The sequence below is a fragment of the Pleurodeles waltl genome, chromosome 4_2, assembly GCF_031143425.1.
Source record: "Pleurodeles waltl isolate 20211129_DDA chromosome 4_2, aPleWal1.hap1.20221129, whole genome shotgun sequence".
Classification (NCBI taxonomy): Eukaryota; Metazoa; Chordata; class Amphibia; order Caudata; family Salamandridae; genus Pleurodeles; species Pleurodeles waltl.
The window spans coordinates 745,872,765-745,900,134 of record NC_090443.1 but is presented as its reverse complement, the minus strand read 5'-3'; the positions used below and the strand labels follow the sequence as shown (position 1 = coordinate 745,900,134).

The 27,370-nt window shown below is 41.9% G+C and overlaps 1 protein-coding gene across 1 annotated transcript in view; it reads left to right on the top strand.

The window, feature by feature from the left end:
- Nucleotides 1–27,370, top strand: part of EEIG2 (EEIG family member 2) — a 290,983-nt gene that overhangs the window by 53,756 nt on the left and 209,857 nt on the right. The window contains exon 2 of the mRNA XM_069232405.1: nucleotides 22,222–22,342. Within this exon, the coding sequence (XP_069088506.1) occupies nucleotides 22,222–22,342 (121 nt within the window). The remainder of the gene's footprint in view (nucleotides 1–22,221; nucleotides 22,343–27,370) is intronic.

Below are 27,370 nucleotides of genomic sequence, written 5' to 3'. Positions count from 1 at the left end.
GGAATCCTTTTCTTCTGTGAGGATATTGTTCTACTCCTGTGACCGTTCACAATTTTGATGCCGTTACCAATCACCAGACTCTTACTTGTCAAAAAATCCTAGTATATAAAAAAGTGAATCTGGAATTCCTGGTTCTGTAGACTGACACTGCGCATTGCGAGGTTTAACAAACTGGTGACGCTGGATATGTTGAGGATGATTCCTGTACCCTGTGGGCCATCCCTCATGTATGATCACTATCCTGCAGGTTTGGCAACTTCAGCTGCTCTAACCCCTAAGCTGCACCTCCATGGGTTTCAGTGCCGAAGCTGAAGTCTTCCAAGGTACAATCTTCTGTTCAGTCAGAGCCGCTTTCAGTGCCAATATAGATGTTTCACTCAGAGCTGAATTTGGCATCACCATGGAAGTCAGCTGAGATTATCTAAATGGCCAAAGAGAAACTGATGGCATCGTTTTATGACAATCCCTTGGTGGAAAACCTTCGAAGAGTTTGAAGGCTGAAACACCCAGATGAAAAGATTTCTTGGCTCCGATTCTGATGCCTTGCAATGCCTGATGAGAATAGTGGCTGTACACACAAGATGACAACTCAAAGGCTGTTAGCCTTCTTCCTTGCTATAGCACTGATTCTGGCTTGTATCTTGATTTGGAGTCTGCAAGTGGCTTGCATACTTCACTAGAAGGGAATATGTCTGTCTTCTTTTGCCCTTCTTTAGAGGAAGTCTCTTTGTTCATCACCGTGGTATGAAAAGCACCAGAAGCTTTGGAGTTGACCATGCCCTCTGAGGAGTCAGTCTATTTTTATGAAGGGGATCTTGCAACTCTTCATCAGTGACATAGTCCTTAATCCCATTTAATGATGCTCTTCTGTAACCTGGCATGGCAACATGGGAGATGCCCTTTTCATGTCCAGCCTCTGCAGGCAAATCACAAGATGGCATAGAACTGCCTTGGAATTCATGACAAATTTAAGGAATACATGATCTATCTAGGATACTTGGTGCTGCACATCTTTAAAGGAAGCTAATCCATTGGGTACTATTCATTCTAGTTGGTGCATAAAATCTGTGTTTCTGTTGATGCAGAGTTTGTTTGACTAGTCTTTGTGAGACATATCCCATCATATGCACCTCCTTAATCCTTTGAGTTTATAATGTGGTTATAATGCAGCCAATCCCCGTTCCCGGGCTTTTCTTTTCCATATTTATACAATTCAAAAGTACTTTCTAAAGAAGCACAACGTTTCTTGTGCTGTTTACATTTTACAGCAAATTGTTAATTGCTGGGATTGTTTTATACTTCTTTTGTAATATATCCACCTCTGAGTTGTAGCATTTGACTGGCTGTAGGGTGGTGGACACCAATATCTGGCTGACGAAGGAGCACTCTTTTTCCTTCTAACACTAATTTATAAATGTTGTATGACAGTGCTTCTTGTTCTCCCACGAACACCAGCCTACCATGGCAAATTCTAAGTTGAGTTCCAAGGATCCTCTACGAATCCTACTGCAAATTAGATTTTAAGAGATCCAGGGTACTTTTCCAGCTGTCGTTCTCTTCCCTCCCTTAACCCAGCATCTCAAGTAATGTGGGCAGTGGTCGGACTTGACAATTATGGGTCAGGCAAACATTGAAATAGTTAACAGTGGATTCTGATCATTCAAGCACTGATCATTCAGACACTGTTTCACATTTGTGTTCTCTTCCACTATTTCCCAACTTCTGCAGCTGGCAGTGTATACCATCTGTCTGGCCTCTCTCCCCCACCTGAACATGCCCAAATAGGTGCAGGCATTAGACACTCTGCTCTTTCACGGCTGTTTTAATGGACTTGTTAGTGGTGAGGCATTTGAGTAACTCTTGTGCACCTCCACCGGCATCTGGAGAATGCAGTCCATTTTTCACACCATTCCAGCTTGCCATTTTACCTCCCAACTGTTAGTGCTCCATTTCATCAATATTTCCTCCATTTTTTGCCGTAGTTCCCCGTTTAGAACCGGAGCTTTCACTCATACATGACTATTCTTCACTTTGTTGATCTTAAACAGTAAGCCAGAGAAGTGTTGTAGACACCACCACAAGTCATTGGATCCAGTTATGCCTCTCCACTTCGCATTGGATTAAGGCTCAGCTGTTCCACCACTAGAATCCATTTTCTCTGGAAGGGATTCTGCCTGACACTTTTTGGAAAAGTAAAGCAAGTCAGAATACTTAAGAAATACATTCGTGGCAAGTTGTAACCAGCTGAAAACATCAGCAGATCTTTTCTTCTGTCTCTTCACTTGTGGCTATTTTCTTGTTCTTACCAGTTGCTCAGCGTTGTATATGCTTCAGTCTTTGCTGCCCTTAAACCAAGGTTTACCTTTAAACTAGCAATGCACCCTTGTTCCAAGATACTAAGAGTCTGGTGATACAGGAGATTCACACTTTGCAGTAATTGTAGGAAATAGTCTTTAACTTGTGTTCGTTTGTATGAAAACAGGTGATGGATCAGTGTTCTTTTTCTTTACTTTCAGCCAATACTTCGTGTATACTGATTGGTAACTTTTAAAAAACAAATTAAAATGCTGGTTTGCTAATTTATGTCACAAAGAAAGGGAATGCAAGGAAGGCATGCTTAATTGTTTGTTGACTTAAATTAATTTTGTATTTTTATACCTTTTGTGGGACACCATGCAGCCTGTTTGTGCATCCATGCGGTCATTTTGCATTCGTCACACTGTTAGAAAGTATTTGAATAATTTATTTGGACCAAATCTTTCAGACTCACGCACTTATTTAAGTATTGTGACATTGGAGGAAAGTTTCTTACATAGAAATAACGTTGTAGAACAAAGATGTCCATACAATTTTCATTGGAGGAACCAAAAAGGAGCTCCAGAAACTAGGTCGCTGTAGAAATGTGTTTAGACCAAGGAAAATGAGGTAACATGAAGATGGTAAAATAGTCACGGTGGGGAGTCATCTAAACCATTTTGATGTTCTAAAATAATCACACGGAATTGTAGTGGCTATGGAAACGTCAATAGCAATTTGTGCCAAGTCTGTCTTGCCACACAGATGACTCAGAATGAGTCATAATAGGAATCTGTTAGGAGTTACCAGCAATGAAGAGAGAAATGAACACAACTTGGATTTTTGCCTTAGGACCGATTCTGTAGCCAGTAAAATGTGTCATATTCGGTGATGGTTCAAATATCGTGCATTATTAAAATCCACTTCAGTTGTAGTGCTGAAGGCGGTTGAAAGTTTTAATGTCAACAGATAGAAGTTTGATAAGCATTTTAGATATATATATTTTAAATTAGAAGAATTAAGTACGCACATTTTTTTTAAGCATTCCTTTATTTTTTATATTAGCATTTTCCAAAAGAACATACATCATAGCACAAATTACAACTCTTGTCTCTTTCTCCACGTGTGCCCTGTGCTGCCTCCCTTCCACCACCCCCAACAGTTGTTTATTATGGTGATTGCATCATATAGACGCAACCACTAAAAAGAGCTCACAGCGCCGTCAATCAGTTCGACAGTCTGGTGTGCCCATATTGCCCACAAAGCGAATTACATACAGATCTATCCCACCTCCTGTGCCCCCTCTTCGATATTCTCATTGAACCTTTCTAGTATTGCACCCCATTTTTCCAGGTTATCTGCAACTTTCTCATCCTTTCTAACCATTCGAAACATAACTTTCTTTGCTAGTGCCCCTTCTGATGCCCACAACTTAACACTCAGACGTCTGCTACCCATCCAACATATAGCTATGCTCCGTTTGGCCAATAACAATGCCATTTATTCTAATTTGTGATGCATTTTTCCCTTGCACTTGGTCAATGATGCCCAATAAGCAGTGTTTAGGAGAGGAGTACATTTGAAGCAGTGTTGCCCCCCCTAGTTTTCATGCAAACGGTAGTCCAGTAGGCCTTTATGTCTAGACAGTTCCACCCCTTATGCAAAAAATAGGCACCTTGTTCCCCACAATCTGAGCAATTCGCAGATCTAGTGGGATAGTTTTTACTCAGCGTTATTGAGGCCAAGTATGTGCGTGCAAGAAGTTAGATTAATTTGACCCTGCCATTTCCTGATACCTTAATGACCAATTTGCATGTCACCTCCCATTTTTTGTCAGTAAGCGGTTCATGGAGGATTGAGTCTGTCAAATATAATGGTTTTGTACACTAAAGTGATCAGATGCTCCTTCTCCCTGTGGCGAAGAATACCATTCAACACAGATGATGTGGGAGGGGCCTGTGGAATCCCGTCGAAATCTCCTGCACTATGCTGGCCAGTTTAGCATATTTTCTGGGGCCAACCCCAAAGGCCTCATGGGTTTCCTGAAAGGTAAGAAACATCACTGCAGGGTATAAATCCTCAAGGGTCTGGCAGTCCCATCCCCACCCACCCCGCTATTGTCATGTTGCAGCTGATACGATGGAAGAGCTGTAAATCCCATAGAGTTGAATTCTCTGGCAAAAGGTTCATGTCTGATCACCTGCTTAATAAGCCTCCCCCAAAGAGTAGCAGTCTGGCGTACCACATAAGGATATGTAGATTCCATCCCGCCAACCCTCATGAGCAGAACTGGCAAGGTCAACCCCTGTACGTTCCCTGCAGTGGATGCTTCTACCAGTTATCCTCCTCTATTAACCACTAAGCCGTGTGTTGCATATGAGCTGCATAAAAATATAGTTCCAAGTTGGGGAGGCCAAAGCCACCCGACTCCTGATCCATGATTAAGACCTCTAGTGCCACTCTGTGGCGACTCCTCACCCACACCAAGGATACCTGAATGCTATTTAGCTGCTTAAAGAGTAAAATCCCTAGGTCAGATAATGAATTCTGGAGGTGGTAGAAGCAGGGTGGCAGGAGGGTCATCTTTGCGGCGGCTACGCATCCTGCCATGGATAGCGGAATCATATTCCAAAACTGCACTGATGAGTTGAATCCCTCAATGGCTTGTCTCATACTGTAGGCATATTGTTTTTCGACAGTCTGTGCAACCTGGATGCCCAAGTAACAGAAGCTATCTTGCCTCCAGTGTAGTCCAAGATCAGGGAGCTGGTCTTTAGAGCAAGTCACCAACCCTCCCAGGGGGAATAATAAGCTCTGGACACGAACGCTGACTTGCTCCCAAACTCCCAAGTAGGTGCATCAACCGCAGGAGTGAGAGTGGAGGATCCCGAAGATAGAAGAGAGCATAATCTACCTACAGAGACACCACATGTTTTGTATCCCCACTGTTATTACCCAGTCATGCAGCTGTCTCCGAAACTGAATGGCGAGTCGCTCCAGGACAAGTGCGAACAACAAGGGTGATAGTGGGGTACCCCTGTCTCATGTCTCGCACCACATTCCATTGCCTTAACATGATCCCTCCCAATTCAACGCGCAGTGTAAAGTTTGTGTACAGCAGCCAGACCCAATTGCAGAAGAATGGACCAAAACTCATTGATTGGAGCACTTCCAACAGATGCTCCCAACTCAATGTGTTGAAAGCCTTCTCTAGGTCCACTGCCACCAGTGAAAGCTCCTTAGGATTATCGACAACTGTGTGCATTACATACCGACCCTCCTTATGTTCATACCAATACTCTGGCCCGGAATAAAGCCACACTGATCACCATGGGCCAGCAGGCCCACTGTGCCATGAAGGCGATTGGCCAGATCTTTGCTCAGGAGTGTGATGTCGGTGTTGCTCACTGTTAAAGGGCAGTAGGACAAGGGATCAATCTGCGTCCCTTCTGTCTTGGGAAGCATACATATCAGACCCTCTCGCAGACACTGCAGGAAGCATCCTTTTTTCCCTTGCCTCCTGAAACACCTCCAGTAACTTTTCTGCCAGATGAGGCGAAAAAGTCTGATGGAATTCTGCCAGGAAGCCATCACTTCCTGGAGTTTTTTCCCCTAGACAGGGATGCCAATGCTGCCCAGAGTTCCCCAATCTCAATTTACGTGTAGTTATAGCATTTGTAGGGATTATTAACATGTCATTTTTTATTTTACTGAATCTAAGGGGCACAGTTTGGCGCCTACAGGAGCTAATGATATTTTTGAAAAATAGAAAAATTAGAAATTAGCATCCAGTAACAGAAAACAGGTAAAAATGTTTTTGTGTCTAAATTACCAAACAGTACCACTCTGTTGCCCCCTTTTTAATTTCCCCATTTTAACTTTCTTCATATTATCTGATGCTTGACCATTGGATAATGTTAATTGATTTTCCCCATAACTCTTTACCAATGCATTAGCGCTTGTGAAGGGACTTCCAAGGATTTTAGGCATCCTTCAAATTATCCGAGACCTATCCGAACCATCAGGGTAATCTACTATTTAGTGGTACCTGTTTGCTCTCTGCATTAGTAGTCGATCGTGAGTGATTCTCTGAATAGTCTCTCTTATTAGAAGGTGTTAAAGGCCTTTCTATATTGTCCTTTTTAGACAAGGAAGTGCATAGAAGCCTGTGGACTAAAGCCTGCACATTGAGAAAACAAAACACGCTGCTTGGCATTATGAGGTTGGGTTTGCGCGCACAAAGTAGATTTTGTAGGTGTAAACCCACAGCCACTCACCAATTTGGTTATTTCATTGTTACCCATTTCCTTCCTTCACAATACACGGCAGGCTTCAGGAGGGAATGAATTAGCACATGCTTTCTCAAAGATATTTGTAAAAAACAAAACAAAAAACTTACCCACAGTTTCCAGACATAGGTTTTTGAAACCATATAGGGAATTCTAGCCACCTTGCAGTGACATTCAAGGTAGAAGCTGCCCAGGGACTCTGATTACTGGTTTATATGATGGTGTGCGTTCTGACATGCAATCTTACAACTGCTTTGGTATACTAGTCAAATGACTTTAGTAGTGTTGGTCAGCAAGATCTACCAGTCAAAACAAGATTATGTTGGTTCCTTCATGCAATTAACCTAGAAATAGTAGGGAAGTGGGCAGGGACATGCCAAATCTTCTGGCATCTTTTTTAACTGGGGTGTCTTTTGTTGAATAAAGAAACAGCTCAAAAACTGAGAGACCGTTTTGCCTCCAAGTGTAGCCAGAAGTCTGTACTTTATTCTTAAGTGGCTAAAAAAAAAGGTAAAAAGTTAAAGCTAAAACTGTAGCTCTGATATCTGGTACAGACGTGCTACCTTGTAGTTTCATTTTATACATTTAGAAGGTGGAAAGTAGAATATTTGTAAGTAATACACAAGATTCATTGCCTGCTCCCAGTTCCCCGAATGCCATGCTGTTGAAAATCCTAGACTTTCGGTGGGCTGCATGTAAATCCTTACAGGGAACCCATCTATGAAATTCCAACCTTAAGTCAACGAGCCACTAGCAAATCGAGCCTGTGGTGAAGTCTAGGTTATGGATGGAGCAGCTACATGCTTGAAGAGAGCAGGGGGTCTTAAAGGCTTTTTTAATAAGAAATGTGCTTGATTACTGTGGAAGACTTTTGAGTCAGGACCATTGGGATGGATTGACAACTGCTTTGATGTGACGAAGACTCTCACAGACCTTCTGGATAAAACAACTGTGACAATACCTCACCTTTGTCTAGGCAAAACCCTCATACCACTTCAAAGATCAGCACTTAGAATATACTGGAGAGGCCAGACCCTCCTGTCCCACACACTGCTTCAGAGTTTCCGCCAGTAGCTAGAAGTGTATCTTCAAGGAGCATCCAATCAAATTGCTGAGGTATGTGGAGAGGATTGAAAAGGAGTTAGAACTAAAGTTAATAATGTAGTCCTGGTTAAGGCAGTACCCCCTTTCTAGCCTATTTGAAGTGAAGTAGGAATAGAGAAATTGTGGAGTTAAATACTGCTGATTTCCTCAAGTTTGCTTAGGAGGTAATTATGTAGTTGATTGTTCTTCTCTTAAGTACAGGATTCAGGTCCTAGTCAAGACCTCCAGTAACATAACCAGTAAAGAAGGGAAGGTGGATGAAGTAATGCCACTTACAGGAAGCTCCATGGCATGAATGTAGAATGTGGTTCCAATGCTGAATTAAAGAAGGCCCTTAATAGGATCGTGGGCAGGAAGAACTCTTTATTTGTTAGGTAACTGCTAACAATTGTAGTTGGCCCAACTTTGACATGCCAAATGGTACTTTGGTATTGCCGAGGAATGTAAATGAATCAGAAATCTCACAAATAGTATAGCAACGTTTTTTTTTTTTACCTAATGCCACAATATCTAAGATGGTGGTGGGGGGGAGGGGCTGTTAACATATTTATTATAGAAAAAAAAGTATACATTTGTCACTCCATGCACCCCCAATAAACAGTTCCTGTGAAATAGTGCTCTTACTAAAAGTTAATACAACAAAATCAGTGTTGATGCTCCTCTGGGACCTTACAGGAAAGGCTTGACCCAGGGTTGAGTGGGCAGGGTTAGAGGATCAACACAAATACTTAGGTGTTTGGATGTCATCTGATTTAGTAGGTTGTCTAAGGGTAATTACTACAGTCATTTTCAGAAATGATTTAAAATGTGATTGTGGTCTGTGGAGGATGACCCGTAGATGGATGAATCTTTTTGCTAGTGCCATAATGCTCTCTATGGTGCTCTCGACCAGGGTCCCACGCTAAATTATAAAGAAAAATCATAGACTTTGCTTTAGAAGGGTAAATGCTAGACTTTTGTTGAATGGATTAGGCCCCCCCCATGTGAGGAGAAATTCTCATTCCCCAACCTAGAGGTCTGTTCCTAAATGGCACAACGCAGAGCTCCACCTGACCAATTTAGGGATATTTATGGGCCTCAGTGGACATATCAGAAGATTGTAACACAGCCCTCTGTTGAGTACCATCTTGTTCTTGTTTTCCTTTGATCTGTATGGTCAGATACATCTTCTAATGAAAAATTAGCAACATGACATCCCCTGTAATCTACTAATGGGGACCACTATTTCTCTTCTATGAGACAGCCCTGACAGCTGTTTCAAGAGCGAATGGAGGGGCCTTAGGAGAAGGCTGGTCATTTATTTAGAAAGTGGCATCATGGAAACCCACGAGTGGAATTATGGTCAGTCTGTTGGGAAACTTCCCAGACTTGAGTCAACAGAGAACTAGGCAGTCGATGGGCACAGAAATTAAAGTTGTCATCAAATGGCTGTCTATAAGTTATAAATGGCGGTCTTTGAAGCTTTGTGTCTAGCATTATTATAAAATCAGAAGCTTTAATCTAGTTTCAAAGAGATTTGGGAAATGAAAGAACACCTGTGTCCAAAACTATGAGACATATAAAGGAGGACAATCTACCTAAGCCACTAGCTTGGCCTTCAAGATTCTTCATACATGTCGTAGATGATGTATAGTGGGTAGATGGTGTCCTGCCCCTGGGGATTTAGGCAGAAAAACATGTACTGTTTGTTATTGAATTGTAAGGACGTGCAGATACAGAAAGGGGCCCTTGAGGTGGATACCATAGAAATGTGCTTCCCTTTTATAAAGTTCAGATGGTATTTTTGTTTTCGGCAATGGAACTAGGGATCAGGACATTTTCTAAAATGATCCATTTTATTCTTCTTGATGGAAGACTATTTCTGACTACATTTTGGAAAGGCCAGTCCCCCCAGGAAGAACTAATTTTTGCTTAACTTGATAGAGGACTACACCATTGAGAAGTTAAAACACCAAAAAGAGGGACTGTTTTTAGGAACCATCCCTACATAGATGTTTTGTTTTGTGAATTAGTGCAGCGCACTTCTCACCTGTGAGGATATCCAGGCACTTTAGCAGGTGTGTAGGAACAGGGCCCTGCAGAGTTAGCCGAAAAGCCATGTTTTCAGCTTCTTGCTGAATTCAAGAAGCCAGGAGGAGGCTTTGATGTGTTGAGGGAGATCGTTTCAGAACTTGGGTGCGATGTAGGAAAGTAGGCAAACTCTAGTTCTGCTTTTGTTAATGTGGGGTGTGTGTGTGCAAGCGTGGGTGATTGTAAGTGTCTGGTCGACTGGTGAAAGTGTATGCGGTTGTTCAGGTAGGCTGATCCAGTGTTGTGCAGTGCTTTGTATGCCTGTCTGAGGTGGGGTGATATGTGGGTGGAAATTAGAGGATGAGTGTTACTGTGGCGTTCCTTATGGTTTGGAATCTGCTTAAGAGCTGTTTGGAGATCCTGGCATAGAGTTTGTTGCGGTTCTCTAATCTTCTTGTGATGAGTACTTGAGTGATGGTACATCTGGTGTTCTGGGGCAACCATTTGAAGATTTTGTGTAGGATGTGGGAACAGGAGAACCTAACTGCGTTGACTTGAGCTGTCATTTTGAGTTTATTGTGTCAAGTTTCTGGCATAGTTGGGTGTAGATGTGGATCTTAGCTCTTACAGCCACCAGGTAGAGCCCCAGGGAGATGTCTTGTTTCTGAAGACCAGCACTTCTGTCTTATCAGAGTTGAGCTTCAAGCAGTTGGTTCACATCCTTTCTGCTACCTTGATCATGCAGTTGGTGAAGCTGGTTCTGGTGGTGGTTGTCTTGTCAGTCAGGGATAGTATGAGTTGGGTGTTGTCTGCGTAGGATATGGTGGTTATGAATTGGGATCTGATGTTTTTAGGTAGCAGAGTCATGTAGATGTTGAACATGGTGGAACTGAGTGATGACCTCTGAGGGACTCTGCAGATCCCGGGAATGGTGGTAGTCTGACTCTGTGTTCTTTCCATGAGAAAGAATCCTATCCAGGTGAAGGCTGGTCCCTGGATGCCAATGTATGGAGTCGAGTGTGCAGTGAGAGACCATGTTGAAGGCTGCAAAGAGATCGAGTAGGATGAGTACTGGGGCTTCTCCTCAGTACAGTATGGTGCATGTGTTATCTATTGTCACGATGAGTACTGTTTCGGTGCTATGGTTACTTCTGAATCCAGATTGAGTGTGGTCCAGAAGGTGGTGTAGTTCAAGGTGGCTGGTGAGTTCTTTGTTGGTGGCATTCTTCATCACTTTGGTTGGGTAGGGAGCAACGAGATGAGCCAGAAGTTCCTCGCTTGTCTGAGTCGGCTGAGTGTTTTTATGAGGAGGGCTTTGACTGCTGCATGTTTTCATTCTTCCAGGAAAGTGGTGGATATGATGTAGGTGTTGATGGCAGTGAGGGTGTTGATTCTCCCATGATGTGGTGGGGGTTTGGATCTGTTGGGGCCCTGGAGTGGACCATTTCCACGATTGCTGCTGTGTCTTCTCTGGTAAGTGTTTTCCATTCGGTCAAGTGTCCTTCTTAGTTGATGGTGGGTAAGTTGGTGATGAGGTCTCTGGGTTTCGGTTGGTGTTTGAAATTACTGTAGATGTTTTCTATTTTGCTGTGGAAGAAGTCTGATAAGCTATTGCTGAGTTCCTGTGAGGGAGTGATGATGTGGACTGCGGCCTTGGGATGATGAATTATTTGACAGTGGAGAAGATTTCCTCGCAACTGTTGGTACTCGCCTGGATGCGTTCAGTTAGTTCTCTTTTTATGGTGCTTCTTAATTGCTGGTGGTAGCGTCTAAGCGCTGGCTTATATGTAATTATGGCGGTGATCACGTGGTTAGTTATCCATTGCCTTTCTAGTTTGTAGTAATTTTAAGATTCTCTAAGGTTGTCTGTGTACCAGGAGGATTGTTTGTTGGCTGTCTTTGTGTGTTGGTTTTGAAAGGGTGCAGGGCAGTCTGTGCTGTTCTTGATCCATTCGTTGAATTTGGTAATGTCCTTATTGAGGTAGTTGATGATATGGACTTGGTCCATGTTGAGGGCATTGAGTCAGTTTGCTTCTGATATTTTTTCTCCAGCTGCAGCATGGTAGGCTGATGCTGGTTGGTGCGTTGACTTGTGGTGTGGTGATTTGGAAGTGGATGATGGAGTAGTCTATCCATGTGAGAGGTGAGATGAAGTTGTATATGATCCTATTGTTGGTGGTGAAGATTGAGTCCAGTGTGTGTCCTGCAGTGTAAGTTCAGTGTTATCCAGGCTTTTGAGGAGAGCAGTGTTCCATTCAATCCTCTAGATGTAGATTGAGCTCACTAAGTATTATAAAATCTCTGATGATGATGGCGAAGGGGCTGATGAACTCAGTAATGAAGTTGGTTTGCGGTCAAGGTGGTCGGTAGAGAAATGTTCCCTTTAAGGTGAATCTCCCATTGATTTACAGTTTGAAGTATGTGTGTTCCATAAAAGGGTGTTGCTCTGTGTGGATGTAGCTCATGTGATGGTGCCCTTAAGGATAGTGGCCAGGAGATCTTGTAGGATAACCACAGTGATGTTGAGTGCTGACGTGGGGATTGAGTCAGGTTTCTGTGAGGAAAAGGTGGTCCAGAGCTTTGTTGCTGATGCGATCCTCCATCCCTGTAGCATACTTGCTGAAAGATAGTGTGTTGAAAAGCATGCATTTGATTGGCTTTTGAGGTGTAGGTTTGGCATGTTTAGTGATGTTAAGTGGAGGGGTTGGAGGTGATGCTGGTGTTAGAGGGGTGTGTGTGGGTGTGCTGGCGCAGGAGAACCAGCAATGGTTACAGGGGAAAGCTCTTACTGTGGTGTGTGATGCAGCAGCAGTGAGAAGAGAGTCACCCCGGTCAAGCGATAGAAGGTGCACAGCGGAGTATCGATTGGGGCTGATCGGTCCAGGATTCCTAGCACACCTGCTATATATGATCATGTGGTGGCTGCCATTAAGAAGGTCCGGTGAGAGGGGAGAAGGGCAGTAGGCAGGGCTGCTGTGCAAGGGAAGAAGAGGTGGGAAGGTGGCATGGCTGTAGGCGTTGGGGGAGGTGGGAAAATGTGCAGTGCTGCTGGGAGCTAAACAGAAGGCCTGAATGTGGGTAAGAGGCACACTAAGCTAAGAAGGCACAAAATCAGCCACAAAACTGGTGAAAGAGCAAAAGCTTAGAAGAGGGAAAAGGAGGATGATAAGAGTGAAAGGAGGCTCTGAAGGGGTAAAGCAAACAGACAAAAAGTGGATGAAGGGCAAGAGTAAAGGAGTCTTGAAGGGGACAGAGAAAAATGAGAAAAAAATAGCGGATGAGTTGCAAGAGTGGAAAAAATAGTTTCAAAGATGTCAAAGCAAGAGTGACAAGAAGTGTGAATGAAGCAGTCACGTAAGAGAGAGACGGAGCAGAATGAAAAAGAGCTTGCAGAAACTGAACGTGCAAGCAAAAGGGTACAAAAGGTGAGAGAAAAGGAGCAGAAGCAGAGAGCGATGCGGGAGCCTCAGGCAAAAGGAGTTGAATCCGAAAGGGTCTAGACTGGTCTGGTCAGGTAAGTGAGTGTCAGGGGCTGAGTCCAGCACCTACCTAATGGGATTCCGCAGCGGCTGCCATTAAGTATGTCCTGGGACAGGGGGAGGAGCGCAGGGCGGCGTGGCAGGAGGAGAAGGTAAAGAGTTGGGCTGGACATTATACCTAGGCGGAGCTGAAGCTTCACCCTACGTTTCGAGAATTTTGAGCGATGCCTGAAACTTACTGCTTGCCTTGCAATGTATTGATAGTTTTTTCAGGGCACGAGGTTGAGTAAGGAAGTGGTGCAGGAGTTTGTTCAAACTTGTTGCCAGTTTATTCCTGTATTTTGAACTGAACTATGTGTATGGAAAAACTAATAAAAATATGTAAAAAGGGTTGCCATTATATCAAAATGGTGAATTGGCAGAGGCATATGTCGCACATTGCACTTCGCTTTGTTCAAAGTGTTACAACTAAGTTTTAATGTACATTACCTGCATTTTAATGTATTATTGGAATCACTGGTTATTTAACTGTTTCCTCTGGCCCGGTCTACAAATGAAGAGCAGCCTTTTCATCAGGATATGTAACCGCATAATTGATCTGCTTGACATACAGAATCCTGGGTAACATTCTGTGAAGCTGTGGGAGGCAGGGAATTGCGCAGGAGGGGACCGGGGCTATGGTGAGTGCGAAAGAAGGCCTGAATGGGGGGACAGAGGGCACAAATATAAGAAGACACAGAAACAGCCACCAAAACTGGTGAAAGAGCAGAGGCGGAGAAGGGGGGCAAAAGCAGATGCAGATACATTTTTCTTCCTTCGCAGGAATCAAATGCACACAGAGGTTGATGAACCATTTGACCCAGTAAGATATGTTGTGGACCATAAACAGTTTCTTCAACGCCACCCCATTAATTTAGACACCATGACCAATGTAGCCAAGTAAGGAAAACTCCAATCAGGAATGTAGTTCAAAGCTTTATTACAAACACAAGCTCAAAGTCATGTAGACTATGCACAAAATCAAGTTATAAAGATACATTATCACCAAGGATTGCGCAAGGCGACAAAATAAGTTCTGGCACACTAACATTAGTAAAACTAAACATTCAAGAAGGATGATGCAGAAGGTCAATAGAAATATCTGAGACACAAATCATGAGGTGCTCAGATTTCACAATCATTTAGTCAATTTAAATTCAATCAAGTCACTAATAAGTGGCTGAGCACGTCAACCCTACAGCTAACCAGATTAGGGACATACGTGTGTGGTGAGTAACACATCCGGTCAAAATACAAAAATATTAAAAGGACAGCAATAATTTGGAAAAATAAAATAACTCTGGCTGCAGGACACTAACTAAAAAGAAAATAAGCATCAGCATGGTGGAGATTCTAAACCAACAGGACATTTCAGGGGGCAAGGGCAAATGGCAGAAAGGAAGATAGCTCTCCAAGGGATACAGCATTCAGGGAATCTTCATCAGCAAAGCATCTGGTCAGCATCAGGAAAGTGTCTGTCTCAAGCCAAGACAAGACGAGAACTGCTCTGCATCTGAGTTCCGCAAACGATATATCAATCCACATGAAATGTTCCAGTAGGCTTCCAAAATAAGTTCATATTTCGAAAAAGGGGCATCATTCAATCATAGTTCTTTAGCAAACTTCATGTTGCAACAGTTTGACATTTTCCCAGGTCTGTCATGAGAGCATCTCCTTTTCCATGTGACTCCAGTGGGTTGTAACAAAGGTGTAGGTAATGCAGTCCGTGTTCCTGCATTATATCACTTTAAAGGGCAGCTGAATACAGCTCCTGTACGGCTAAACAATAGACTTTTTACAAGTAGGGCTTTGCTTCTCCTGGGAAAGAAATCTGAAAGAAGGCTTCACGTTACGAAAAAATACTTCAGCACTTTTACATGACTGCAGAATGCAAGCTCAGTAGGCCTCAGTTATGCTAACACAAGAAAATATAAAATGTATTTGAATAATGCGTGTTAATAAAACATTGAAATGCTAACTTATAACTTCATCATTAATATCAGTATAAGCAAAACATTTCATTATATATTTTAAAATGATATTGCATTACATTAAGTATAACAGAGAATTGTATTTTTCTCATTTGCATGTAATTTCAAAGTCATTAATATTTCATAAAACACAAGAAATGCAAATTTGTTTTGACATTGGCTATTAGTTTAGAGTTTAAATTACATTTTAACATCAACTCTAACCTTCTAGCATATGATTTAATAGAAAGAAAAGGTCCCTATGTCGAACTGTGAAATGCAAGCTAATGGCACATTTATTTAAAATATGCATCAGTGCAGCTTTCTGTGTTAGTTCCTCACACATGTATGTTCATAAACTTCAACTTATCACATTCTGCTGTCTTTAGTGATTCAAGGAACAGCTAAAATGTACGCTGTATAACAGATGAGAGAGAAAAGGGTGAAAAAAGTGAAAATACGTTAGGAGGTAGCAGAGAAAAACGGGGGGAAAAGATCATATGAGAGGCAAGGGTGAAAAAGAGGCTCAGTGGGGTAAAATAAGAGTGAAAGAGTAAAAAGAGGCGAGTGATGAAGCAGTCACAGGAGAGCATGAGCAGATTGATAAAGAGCTTTGCAAAAGTTGAAAGTGGGAGAGAGCGGGGAAAAAAAGGAGGTAAAGCGTCAGGCAAATGGAGCTTGGTCCAAAATAGCATAGACTGGTCAGTCAGAGGACAAGTCCCAGGTAGGTGGGTTGGGGTGTTGAGGTCTGGTCCTAGGTACCTGCTCCAAATATTTCAGTGCTCTCCAGCTCTTGCAAAAGCCAGATACCATGAGGGTCTTTCATTTTATGTTAGCGGTGTGGAAGTGAGATGTAGCTCACATATATTGCTATTTCACTCAGGAGGGGCAATAGTTGGGGATTCGCAGAAAGAAATAATATCAGCAGGGAGTAGGAGTACTCCGAAATAGTTGGGCTGGACATTCTATGTAGGAGGAGCTCAGGCTTCACTCTACGTTTCGAAAAAATTCTGAGCGATGTCTGAAACGTACTGCTTGCTTTGCAATTTATTGACTGTTTTCAGGGCAGTAGGTCGAGTAGGGAAGAGGTGCGAAAGTTTGTTTAGACTTCTTGCCAGTTTATTACCATATTCTAAACTGCATTGTGTATGTAAAAACTACTCACATTGCACTTTGCTTTGTGCAAAGTGTTAAAACTAAGTTTTAACGTACATTACCTGCATTTTAATGTATTACTTAGAATCGTTGGTCATTTAATTGTTCCCTCTGGCCCGGTCTACAAATGAAGAGCAACCTTTTCATCAGGATATGTAACAGCATAAGTGATCTGATAATTTATTCTGTGAATCACAAATTAAAGCCGTGATTCATTGTAGTTTTTTATCGTGATTCTTGCAGGGAGTCACCAGTTACTTGCAGCCGAGGCCGATGAGTTAGCATGTGGAGCTGTCTGTCCGCCAAGTTTCAGACTGGAACCAGTTTTCTTATGTTTCCAATCACAGCTCTCCCACTGTATCAAAGCGTGATGTTTGGACAATGACTCGTTCTCCAAAGCCCCTTAATCATTTAGAAAAGCGTGCTGGGGAAACTGTTAAATATTGACAATAGGCTCTGTTGAAAGAAGTTGACTTTTATGTTTGCGAAGTGGGAGTACCTTCGCTGCCATCATATAACACCTCACCAATACCTTGTGCATTGGAGTCTTCCACACCCTGGCATCTCGAGACAGAAAACAGGATTGTGGAAAAGTGGGGACCCATCTTCAACTGCGTTCAGTATAAAGAGTCCCAAGTATGGCTCTAAAGGTTGCCACATCATTGTTTGTGGAGTAATTAATTCCTCCGAGTTAAAAGTAGTAGGAGACGAGTTTTGTAGTAATTACTAATTACCGGCTTCAGAAATCCGTGCTCTGTCAGCACTGTTAGTTGCGTCTTTGGACAATCGTGCCTACAGTTTGCTGACCTAGAAATATTTTTACATTGAATTTTTTTCTCTTCTACTAAATTTAAACTTTACTTTGTTCTGTTTGTCAGACTAAACTTGTCTTATAGGAAACCGATGACTCAAAATGCATAAAAATGTGAATTCCTGTTTTTGGTTCGTTTATGTTGATTGGTTGTTATGGAAATGTGTTGAAAACTATGTAAATAAATGCGTTTCAATTTTTACGTGGTACATGTTTATAACTTTCAAGTAAGGTTGTTTGGTTCAGTGTGCGACACTGCACGCTATCTCATACCTCCTGGAGAAATCGGTGTGTAAATTGGAGTTTAAATTTTAAAATGTAGGCGTTGCCTACTGGTGCTTTACTCTGTCCAAGGTAGATACAAGTATCAATCCTGCTGGTTCAGTTTCTGGGAGGTTTACTACAGTCTTTGTGAAGCGTAAGACTGTTCAGAGACACTAGCATTTGCTATGCAAGCAGATATACCGCATGGCTTGCAAACACTATGGGCACAGCACCAGCCAGGTGAGGAATTGAATTTTAAATCTTGGCAGTCATTGTGCAGAGTATTTTCCCCATGATAAGATGGTTATGAACAAATATTTTTGCTGCTGCCTACAGTTCCTTCGGAATGTCTTGTACACCCATCCATTTCCTTACTACATACTTTCAGGCTCCCTCAGTTTAGATGTTCACACGCGGGACTGCTAGAGTGCTCACCAACTTTTAAAAAAATATATCAGTAGACCACGATCATTTGCTAGATTGGTTTGGCTAGTTGCAATGTTTGATCTGAGTATAGATGATTGAGTCCGCATCCTTGAGTGGAGGGTTTCTGTCGAAGGATTGTGGCTTTTTTTGTGGTGATTAGATACATGGCCGCACAGAGGATTTATATGTAATTGTTCGTCAGTGATCTATTCAGTTTGACAAATGCTAGGTGCCTACATGAGGAAGGTCAAAAAAGTTCCCACAAACAGCGATCTGCATAGTCAACTCTAAGTGTAACCAGAAAGACAGCTGTAATTTTCCAAAGGTCTCTCCTTTAGGGTTGGCCTTGTGCCTCCCTTTCTTTTACTTTGTTCTGCTTGCTGATCTTATTCACAGCTGTGAATCTAATAAAGATGCAGTATGGAGAACAAGAAGTTACTTACCTATTACTACAGTTCTTCAGCCACTGGTATCCTCTCCAGATTCATTTGATTCATTTGCCCCTCTTCATCCTACCCTGTAAGTCTAAAACTTGGTTCCTTGCAGACTTCTGCTGCTAAACTCTGAGGGGAATGGCCTCTGCGTGCCACTCAACTTACAATGCGTTGGGATATGTTGTCACATAATTTCATTAAATGTATGTATTACTATTATGGAAGACATTTTACCACAGAGTCGCACCTTGTCATAGGAATAATTCAAGCTTGTGAATCTATGAAAGATGCCAGCACTTGTGAACTGTGGTTGCAGTTGCTTTTGAGCAGAGTTCTCTTGCAGCTCAGGGCATTGAGCCATAATGCAAAATTAAAAGGAAAGAGAGATAGGGCACTGTCGTCCTTCCACGGATTTAATGATAGGGAGAAAGATGCCCCCTCCTACTTCCCACCCATGCTGAAAATACAGGGTTAGGTGATGAAATGCAGGGGCTGTTCAGCTTTGCTGATATCTCGACTTTCCTTTCACTTGATGAAGCCCAACCCCCGGGAATGTAATTCAAAGTGCTCTTGTTCATTAATTAGTAAGCAAAGTACATCTTGCTGAGAATACACTCTGTTTTTGGCAATGCATCTGCTTTTGTTTTCCGTTTGGAATAACGATTTTGAGGATGAACCAACTTTCCAAAGTGTTTATAAAATCTTCAGGTTAAGAGCTTTGGCTGGTTGACAATTGTGTAAAGATTTTTTGAAGAATCTGTATATTGGTGCCCCTTGTAGCTGGATATTAGTTTAACTTTAAATTCGTGCTCTCGAATCACAACCATATGCAGGTATGTTTTCCATATATACATTAAAAAATGATGAAGTTTAGTCTCGCTCTTGTCCCTTTCTCCGCTGGCTTGCCACTGACAAGGTTTGCCCCAAGACCAGTGACTGTTCCCAGCTTCACAAATGCTGACAATAAATATTCACTTGTATTTTTTGGTTTTATTCTGACAGGCCAAGTCTCAGTTGTCAACTTCATTCTAAAAATCTATGTTAGGTTGTGGCTACGTCGTAGAAGTTTAAATGTAGAATATAATAATGTTTAGGTTAAATTTCTTGGGTCTGGTACATTAAGAATCAAACTGTTGTACAGTTGTGGTTATATAAACCTGCACGTCCAATTAATGTCACCCCATAATGCACATTCTGTGTTGCGCTATTTTTCCTGTTACAGTAATTTACCGATATGTATATTTGAACTAAAAATAATTGTGCAGCAGAGGGGGCAGGCACAAGCTCACTCCGCCTCCTGCCCAGCCCCCTACTTTGGCACAGGGACATGAATGGCTCGTACTTTTCTGACCCCAGCCTCTGCTGCCACTGGCAGCCGCCTCTTGTCCTCTGTCCTGCCCCAGCCCAACCCCTTCCCCACCTATCCATAGCCAGTGGTAAATGAATGATATGCATAATGTGACCTGGAAAAAAACAGATCTGCTTGGTTATTTGTCATTCCGTGGAACTGGTCATTGCACACTGCTGGCAGTGTTTCCGCATGGCATCGTTTAGAGGTCTGGAGTTTATACCCCACCAGTACCTTGCTACTCCGGATACCGCTGATTCAAGTGCCCTATCCAGGCATATGTCAAGAGCGCTTCATATGGGACCAGTCTCATGCCTATGGTTTAAAGCACGTGGCCTGACAGTATGAACTGTTGAATATATCTGAATGATATTGTTCCAGCAGACAAACTCCTTTTAGTGTTAAAAAGAGTACATTTGAAACCATTTTATTCTCGACACTAGTGTGGCAGGACACTAATAACTCACGATGCAGTAACAGTTTATTTCAGAGGATATAACTTCCGAGTCTTGCCATTGCAGACATTTGTGTGTTATGGCTTGCATGTGCACATACATATCGGTGCAAGAATAGGGTCAAAACAGACGAGAAAATTAAAATGTTTTCAAGTAAACACACTCTTGAGCTCCAGAGTAGTTCAGCTGTGCAGCTATTTTTTTAGGTCCGGCATCAAACCAAGACATTTTGATTTTACTAAAAATCATTATCTATCTACCTACTGGAAAAATCAAAGGTTACAGGGACAGTATAGTTAGATTCACTTTTTGATCTCACAAAACCATTGAAATTCAGCAGTTATAGTTATACTTATGTTAAACTATAAGTTGTTGCCTAAAGTCCTAAAGTTACTTAAAGGCACAATTTATAGTTTCTTCAGATAAGGAAAACTATAAATATAACGATAACTGCTGAATATCTATGGGTGAGTGTAGGCAAAACGTGAACCTAACTGTAACATCCCTATAACCTTTTTTTTTTTTTTTTTTCGGTGAATTTGTATTTACTTTTTTTTTTTAAACATAAAGTGATATATAATAATAATTACCGTAGGTTAATACAACCGCTGGGTGGATTTTTTTTTTGGTTGCACTTTGGATCCGCAAATTCATTACAAAGTTACATTGGGGGTCGCGCTGAGCACCGTGGGGGACCCACGGATTCTTTAGCCAGCCAAAGAAATATTTTGGGGCAATATCTTGCCCATGAGGGTCCCTCAGGAAACTGAGGGACCCCTACTTGTGTCCTATGGGGTCAGGATACCTGTATCCTGACTCCTTATGTCTTTTTACACTTTATTTTGTCCTCTCCCGGTCCAAGCAACAAACAAAATGGCAGCCACAACTTTCCTGTCAGGTTGCGGCCAGCAAGTCTGAGCCTTGCCTTTCGCCTGTATCTGCGGATCCCCCGCAGGTCGATCTGCATCCCTAGATATCTATTATTTTACTCAAATAACTTCGAAACTACTGAACACATTTGCATTGCATCAACTAACAAAAAGAGATCTTTCTGGTTCAAGATCTAACTTTCTGCCAAATTTGGTGTATATCTGTTGAGGCTGTAGTTGTTTAAAAAACAAAACAAAAAAAAGGGCATAGTATGTGGGGAAAAAGCGTTTTGGGACCCCCATTTTATCTCGCCTGCCACTTGACCAATCACCTCAAAACTTTACATACAGCAGCTGAACTAACTAGTGTACTACTTCTGAAAATGTTGTCAAGATTCGTCAAACGGTGCCAAAGTTATTTGCAAAACAAAAAACTGCATTGTCTATGAGAAAAGTTGGTCCTAAGTATAACTACCAACTGGCTATCACTATATATATCTGTTCGATGGCATGTGTAGCTGCAGATTCACATGCTGTGCATTATCCTGCCATCTAGTGTAGCTATATATACGCTTTCAGTCAGTCATAAGTATGTAATTGTGTCATTAACATCTTTCTCTTTTTTTCCTTTGCCCACTAGAGCAAACAGAATGGGGCAAAGGGTCAGCACATTTGAGCCATTGGCTACCTTCACTATAAGTGATGACAGTCTGCTGTCTCTTAAGGAGCACATCTGCACACAAAATAGATCCCATCAGTGCCAGGAACTACTGTGGGAACGTGTGCTTTTAGACACCAGAGAATTGCTTTGAGCAATTTTTTAGTGTGTACAGATCTACAAAACCACAAGAAAAATGTATTGAAAAAGCTAACAGGCTGGCAACCAACATCAAGCCTATTGGCTTTGCCAGGACTTACTTTGTTCGTATGGATGACCACTACTACAAGTTAGACTATGAAACGTTACTAGCGATACCAAAAGAAGGAAGATGGATGAGTATTTCAGTGCTTTAAAGCATTTAGAATGTTTTGTTTAATGCCGTGGAATGTTGCTTTTTGATTTTCCTGCTGTGTGGGGCTGGAATACAAGAATGTGACCTAAAGTTTGCCTCTGTCCAATGCCATATTATTGCCATTTTCAGCTGTAAAATATTGTTATTTTTCATTTGTACATCTGTATTGAAAAACATTTGCAAGGTTAAACTGTGACCTAAATTGCTTTCTGTGGATTGATCCCTATGATGCTAAACAGTTGTCATGTGTGTTCTTTCAGGGAGGTAGTGCAAGCAAACTCTGTCCACTGGAAGAAGAAGTTTTCTTTCATGTGCAAAATGAGCGCCAGTGCCACCTCGGGGATCCTCGATCCGTGCATATGCAGGGTCTCTGTACGTAAGGTAATGACATGCATTATTTTTAAAATTATGAAAGTGTTGGTGATATATTTTGTTTGCTAGAACAAAAAATCCAATCCTTCTATGAAACCAAAGAAAATTAGACCAATTGGGTGTACACTCATATAAAGGCCAGGAGGGTGCTCGTAATCTAGGTCCTACACCTTGATCCGTTTGAGTAAATCTATTAAAAGGGACATTTCACTAGACATACCACCAGAGCTCAATATGTCTTAGGTAGTGCTGTGTGATCACTAACATCATTTCTCTCCAAGAATGCTGGTTACCGTCGTAGAAGCAGACTAATAGTCAAGCTAGAGCCCATATCTTTGGGAATTAAGGGTACACATGAGACAGACCGGTGTCTGTAGGTAGAGAGGACTGGTCGGTGCCTTGGCTGTAGCCTTTATAAGGCTGTGTAAGAAACCAGTGCAGGAGCTGGTCTGATAATTCTGCCGTTTCGTGCCTGAGACACTTCTCCAGCTGCTGCCAGTGTTTTCTGGGAGTGGAGATGGAAGTGTATACTCTCCGTTTTATCATCAAATAATCATTAGCTGCCCACAGACCTGTTTGATGCTGGGGCTGTCCGCTTTACATATTCATTGAAGTACACTGGAGCTGCATCATAGAAAAATGAGACCCACTGCACTTGCACTGTGCCGTACCGAGTACTCCAGAGTTGTACTGAAATTAAATATTGCGACTGAGCTACACAGAGATTGAGATGTAACAAAAGAGAAAACTCTGAGCAGCAGATCAGGGGTGGGGGCTGACGAGGGATAAAATAACGACATGCTGTGAATTGTTTAGTGCAGAGGGATGGGGTATACAACTAAGGCCACCACCTGGCATTGATGCAAATTCTGGACAGTGTGTGTAAAAATTCAGGGCAAAGGGTCAACTTTCTGGATGATGATTTGGGACAAAAGTTACATTTTACAGACACATCAGAAGAGGTTGCACAATAGTATATAAGTAAATATACACACTACACAAGTACAGGCCAATATATATTTGTTAGGTTAAAAAGTGGTAAAGCACACCAAGCAAAATTTGACCACAGATATAAGTGACAGTTGTCAAAGGATGTTGACCCCTTAGTATGAATGCCAATGCGTGGAATCTCGGACATTAGCAATATTAATTTTATTAGAGTTTGTTTTTGAAATAGTACTTTTACCAGAACTAACAGACTTCTGAAGTTCTTTGTTCCCAAGAGAAAAAGGATAGAAATCTGTGCACAAGTGTTTCATGTTGAAATCGATCTGCTGTCCCACTTTAACAGGCTCAACATCAACGCATTTCGTGCGTCAGCCCAGATTAACTTAATTTGAGAAAAAAATCCTCTCAGTAGCTGCACTCCTGCCTGGCAACCAAAGTACAAATGACAAGTTTTTTTTATGTCAGGAACATTGCATGGCAGCTTTGTAAAAACATTTTGCTATCTCTTCACATAATAAGTTGGTGCTTGCCATAGCTCGCAAAGCAGAAGCAATTAGACTGTATTCTTTGAATAAGTATTGCAGTTCCAGGTGACTGGGCAGGATCACCGCATCAGCAGCTTTGCAGAGCTGCTGAAAGGGGAGCATTTCCCTTAAGCAGCATGGTTCTAGTGCCGACTGAAAATTCAAACCATTTTTTCAAATACGTTATGGAGGCTCTCAAAATTTCAAAAAAATCACTCTGCATGCTTCAACTTAACTCTGACTCATGGGAAGTTACATAATTCTGGACTTGGAAGTTCAACAACTGATTTTCCACTCTGTCTTTTTAGTTATGTAATATTGTGAAGATGCCTAGTACTTCTGGGGTGCTCAGGTCATCCTTCTTAAGCGGCAGGGCAGATGTGTTGAAAATTTCAAATTGTTGTGAACAAAGAAAAGGTAAGCTTTGTCTTGTGACATGGTGGCCTCCCGACTTTCATGTCCTAGAAAATTCCATAATGCTTTGGGTGTTTTTTCGTGTCAGAGAGAAAGGAAATGTAATTTCCGTGCTGCCCCGCGCTTCAAGAGTCTATTTGTGGCTGGGAACAAGGCGAGCTACTGCATTGGGGCAAGCCTAAAAAAAGGCTGCCACTCTTGGTCTCCAAAAGAAAATAAACCCTTAACTTTGCTGTTCACTTAGCTAGAGAAGAGGAATGGTTGTAGACATTTAAAATAAATCATTCTACATCCATAGTATTAATGGCTCATTTAGCGCAGTTGTGTAGGATGTGGGCAAAATAGTTTTGCAGAAGAATGCCTCTATTTTCTCCTTTCAAGAGCTTAAATACAGAATGATGATGTATTTAGTTCACACTGGTTGTCTCCACGGTTTGCAATGACACATGGACCTCAGTTAGGGGTTGCAGCTTGCTGATACAGCTACTGGCACTGCCCCTATTACCACGGGCCTCGGGTGGCAAAATCGATACCAGGAACACAGGGGCAGCTCATCCTTATAGACATCTGTTGGGGCTCCACTTTCCTTGTTTTCTGTCAATGTTTGATCACACTAATGGTGAATAATGTATTATTCAAAATTATTGTAATAAAGAATGAAGTACAATTAGCTGGAAAATGACCCACAGTGACAGCTGAGTTAAGTACAAAATAGCTTTAAATGTATGTTGTGTGCATGCTTGCGGGTGTGAGTCTGTTTATGTGAGAGAGAGTGTGTGTACATGTGAATGTGTATGTGTAAACATGTGTGCGTGAGTTAAAGTAAAGTTCAAATGGCATGCGATATCACTTCGGCTTCCCATGTCATTTTGGTGAATTGATGTTCATTCAGCGATTGTCTTCGGATCTCAACCCATGTTCAGTTAATTTGGTTGTGATTTGCTTTGCAATTGCAGTAGCGATCTCATGTGCATTGTCCTTGGACTCCATCAGAATGTAAGTCACACCTGAATTGAAATTTAAGTGCCTCAACAAACATGAATATAGTTTAATGTCACTGCAGATTGAGAAGTAACTATTTTGTAAGTCTTCATATGCTTTCTGCAACAGAAGAGGTGCAGTACATTTTTTGTGATACTGAATGCCTTTGTGCGGCCATAGGATGCCTTCATTGCAATGGGTGAGTCACACTAAATTCCTTTGGACAGTTTGAACCCTCAATCCATAGAGCATTATGAGATGTGATGCGTGACAACATACACCTGGGTCACCTCTGTAGCCATGACCTAATATTAAAACAAAAAATACAAAGTTATAAGCAGCACGCTGAGAAAATCTCCAGTATTGAAGAAAATAATTAACATGATGGGGTTGGGCCTGCAGATTCAAATTAAAGAGACTTCTACCAACCCAAAAGCAGTTATAATGTGCTCTTGGTGTGAACAGTGTGAGAAAAGCAAGTTCAAAGCAACCTGACTTGGTTAACACTACTGCACATTTAAACAGAGTTATAGAGGATTGCAAGATGGCTGGCATAATCAACGTAGGAGTTGCAAGAAGAATGTACATAAATATCATGCAACTTATTTTACTACGAAGTGAGCATTAGCTTGCTTTGGCTTCTTACGGCCGGTAGGTTGGTTGCAGGTATGCTAGCATTGTTGCTACCTTTGCCCTGCTGGGTGCATTTTACTTATGTTGTGATCCTGCTTCATGCGATTTGATATCCTGCTCTCCTTCATGATCAATGGAAAAGCTTTTAATAAAGATGCTGCACTTTATCTTGTACACGTCTTCTGAAGAATTCCCTATTTTGAAGTGTGTAAGCTCCCATTCTGGTCTGTTCTTCACAAAGCAATTTTGTGCTTTTTCTTTGGTGACCCAGGCAATAGGTCTGCCTGGGGGTAGATGTTGCATCCAGATATCCTCAAAATCCAATGTGACTATTGCCTCTGCTTGTACCTTTACCTGACTCATAATCTGGCATTGTGTTGGCTGGAAATGCAGATGCATATTGTATTATATGAATACAACTTATCTGGCCCTTCTGTCCTCTTGCTTATGGGGCTGGAACACCTACCACTGCCTCCTCAAACTTCTACATTCTGCCCAAAGTGGAATTGAAGGACTACTCTACAGGCCTATACGTCTTCTAGCCTGACAGTACTTGAAAGAGTTTGTCTTATGCCACATTTGACACTTGACTCATTCTTCTTCAATCCTGGTGACACTGGCAGCTCTCAACACTTTTAATTGCAGCAGCAAAGCAGAGGAACAAAGGAAAGCATGGTCTAAGTTAATGTGTGTTCATTATCGTGGTGGTGGTGAGGGGGGTTGTGTGGCTAGGGTACTGCGGGGGGAACCAGGATGGTGGCTAACAGTATTGTGTCTTTATTTTTTCATCCTGTTTGATAAGTGTTTCAGTGTAGTGTGTGATGACCACTGCTGTTTGGATATTATGTTAGGGGACATAGCAATTTACTATGTGGTGAAGATTGTAATATCAATGTGCCCTTCATGTTTTTTTCCAGCACACTGGCTGCTTTGAGTAGCTCTATAGGTCCTTTGTTATGTTTCATATGATCATAGCCTATATGTATGGTTACTGCACTGGGCTGTCCAGTCTGATGTTTTGTTTGCAGTGCATGATCCTGATCAGTCATGTTTAGAGAGAGTTGTGAGGAGAACTACTGGGATGAATTTTGTTACTAGCACCCCATATCTGAGTGTTTTTGTTAGATATAAAGAAGTGCTCATAGTATGTAGCTAGTTGGGTCCTGCAGTGAATGACTAGAGGGTAGTCATCTGATTGGCCAGCCCCAGCCTTATGTGACAGATTGTTTTAGATATTCCATCTCTGCTCAATTAGTGATGGCTTGTTTAGGGGCTAGTACGGTACTGGGTGATGGAAAAGACTTGTAATGAACGTGCCTAGTGTGAAGGTAAGAGCATTAAACAGGAAATAGGAGTTATCAAGCAGTTTGTATGAGCTACAACAGGCTGCAGACTGCTGAATATTATAGTATAGGTTTTGGCTCGAAGGGCTATTTGGGAATTGACATTGCTATAAAATACCCTGGCTAGCGATAAACCATCCCTTCTTAACTTACCTGTAACAGAAAATAATGTACTAGTTAGGCTGTTTCAATTC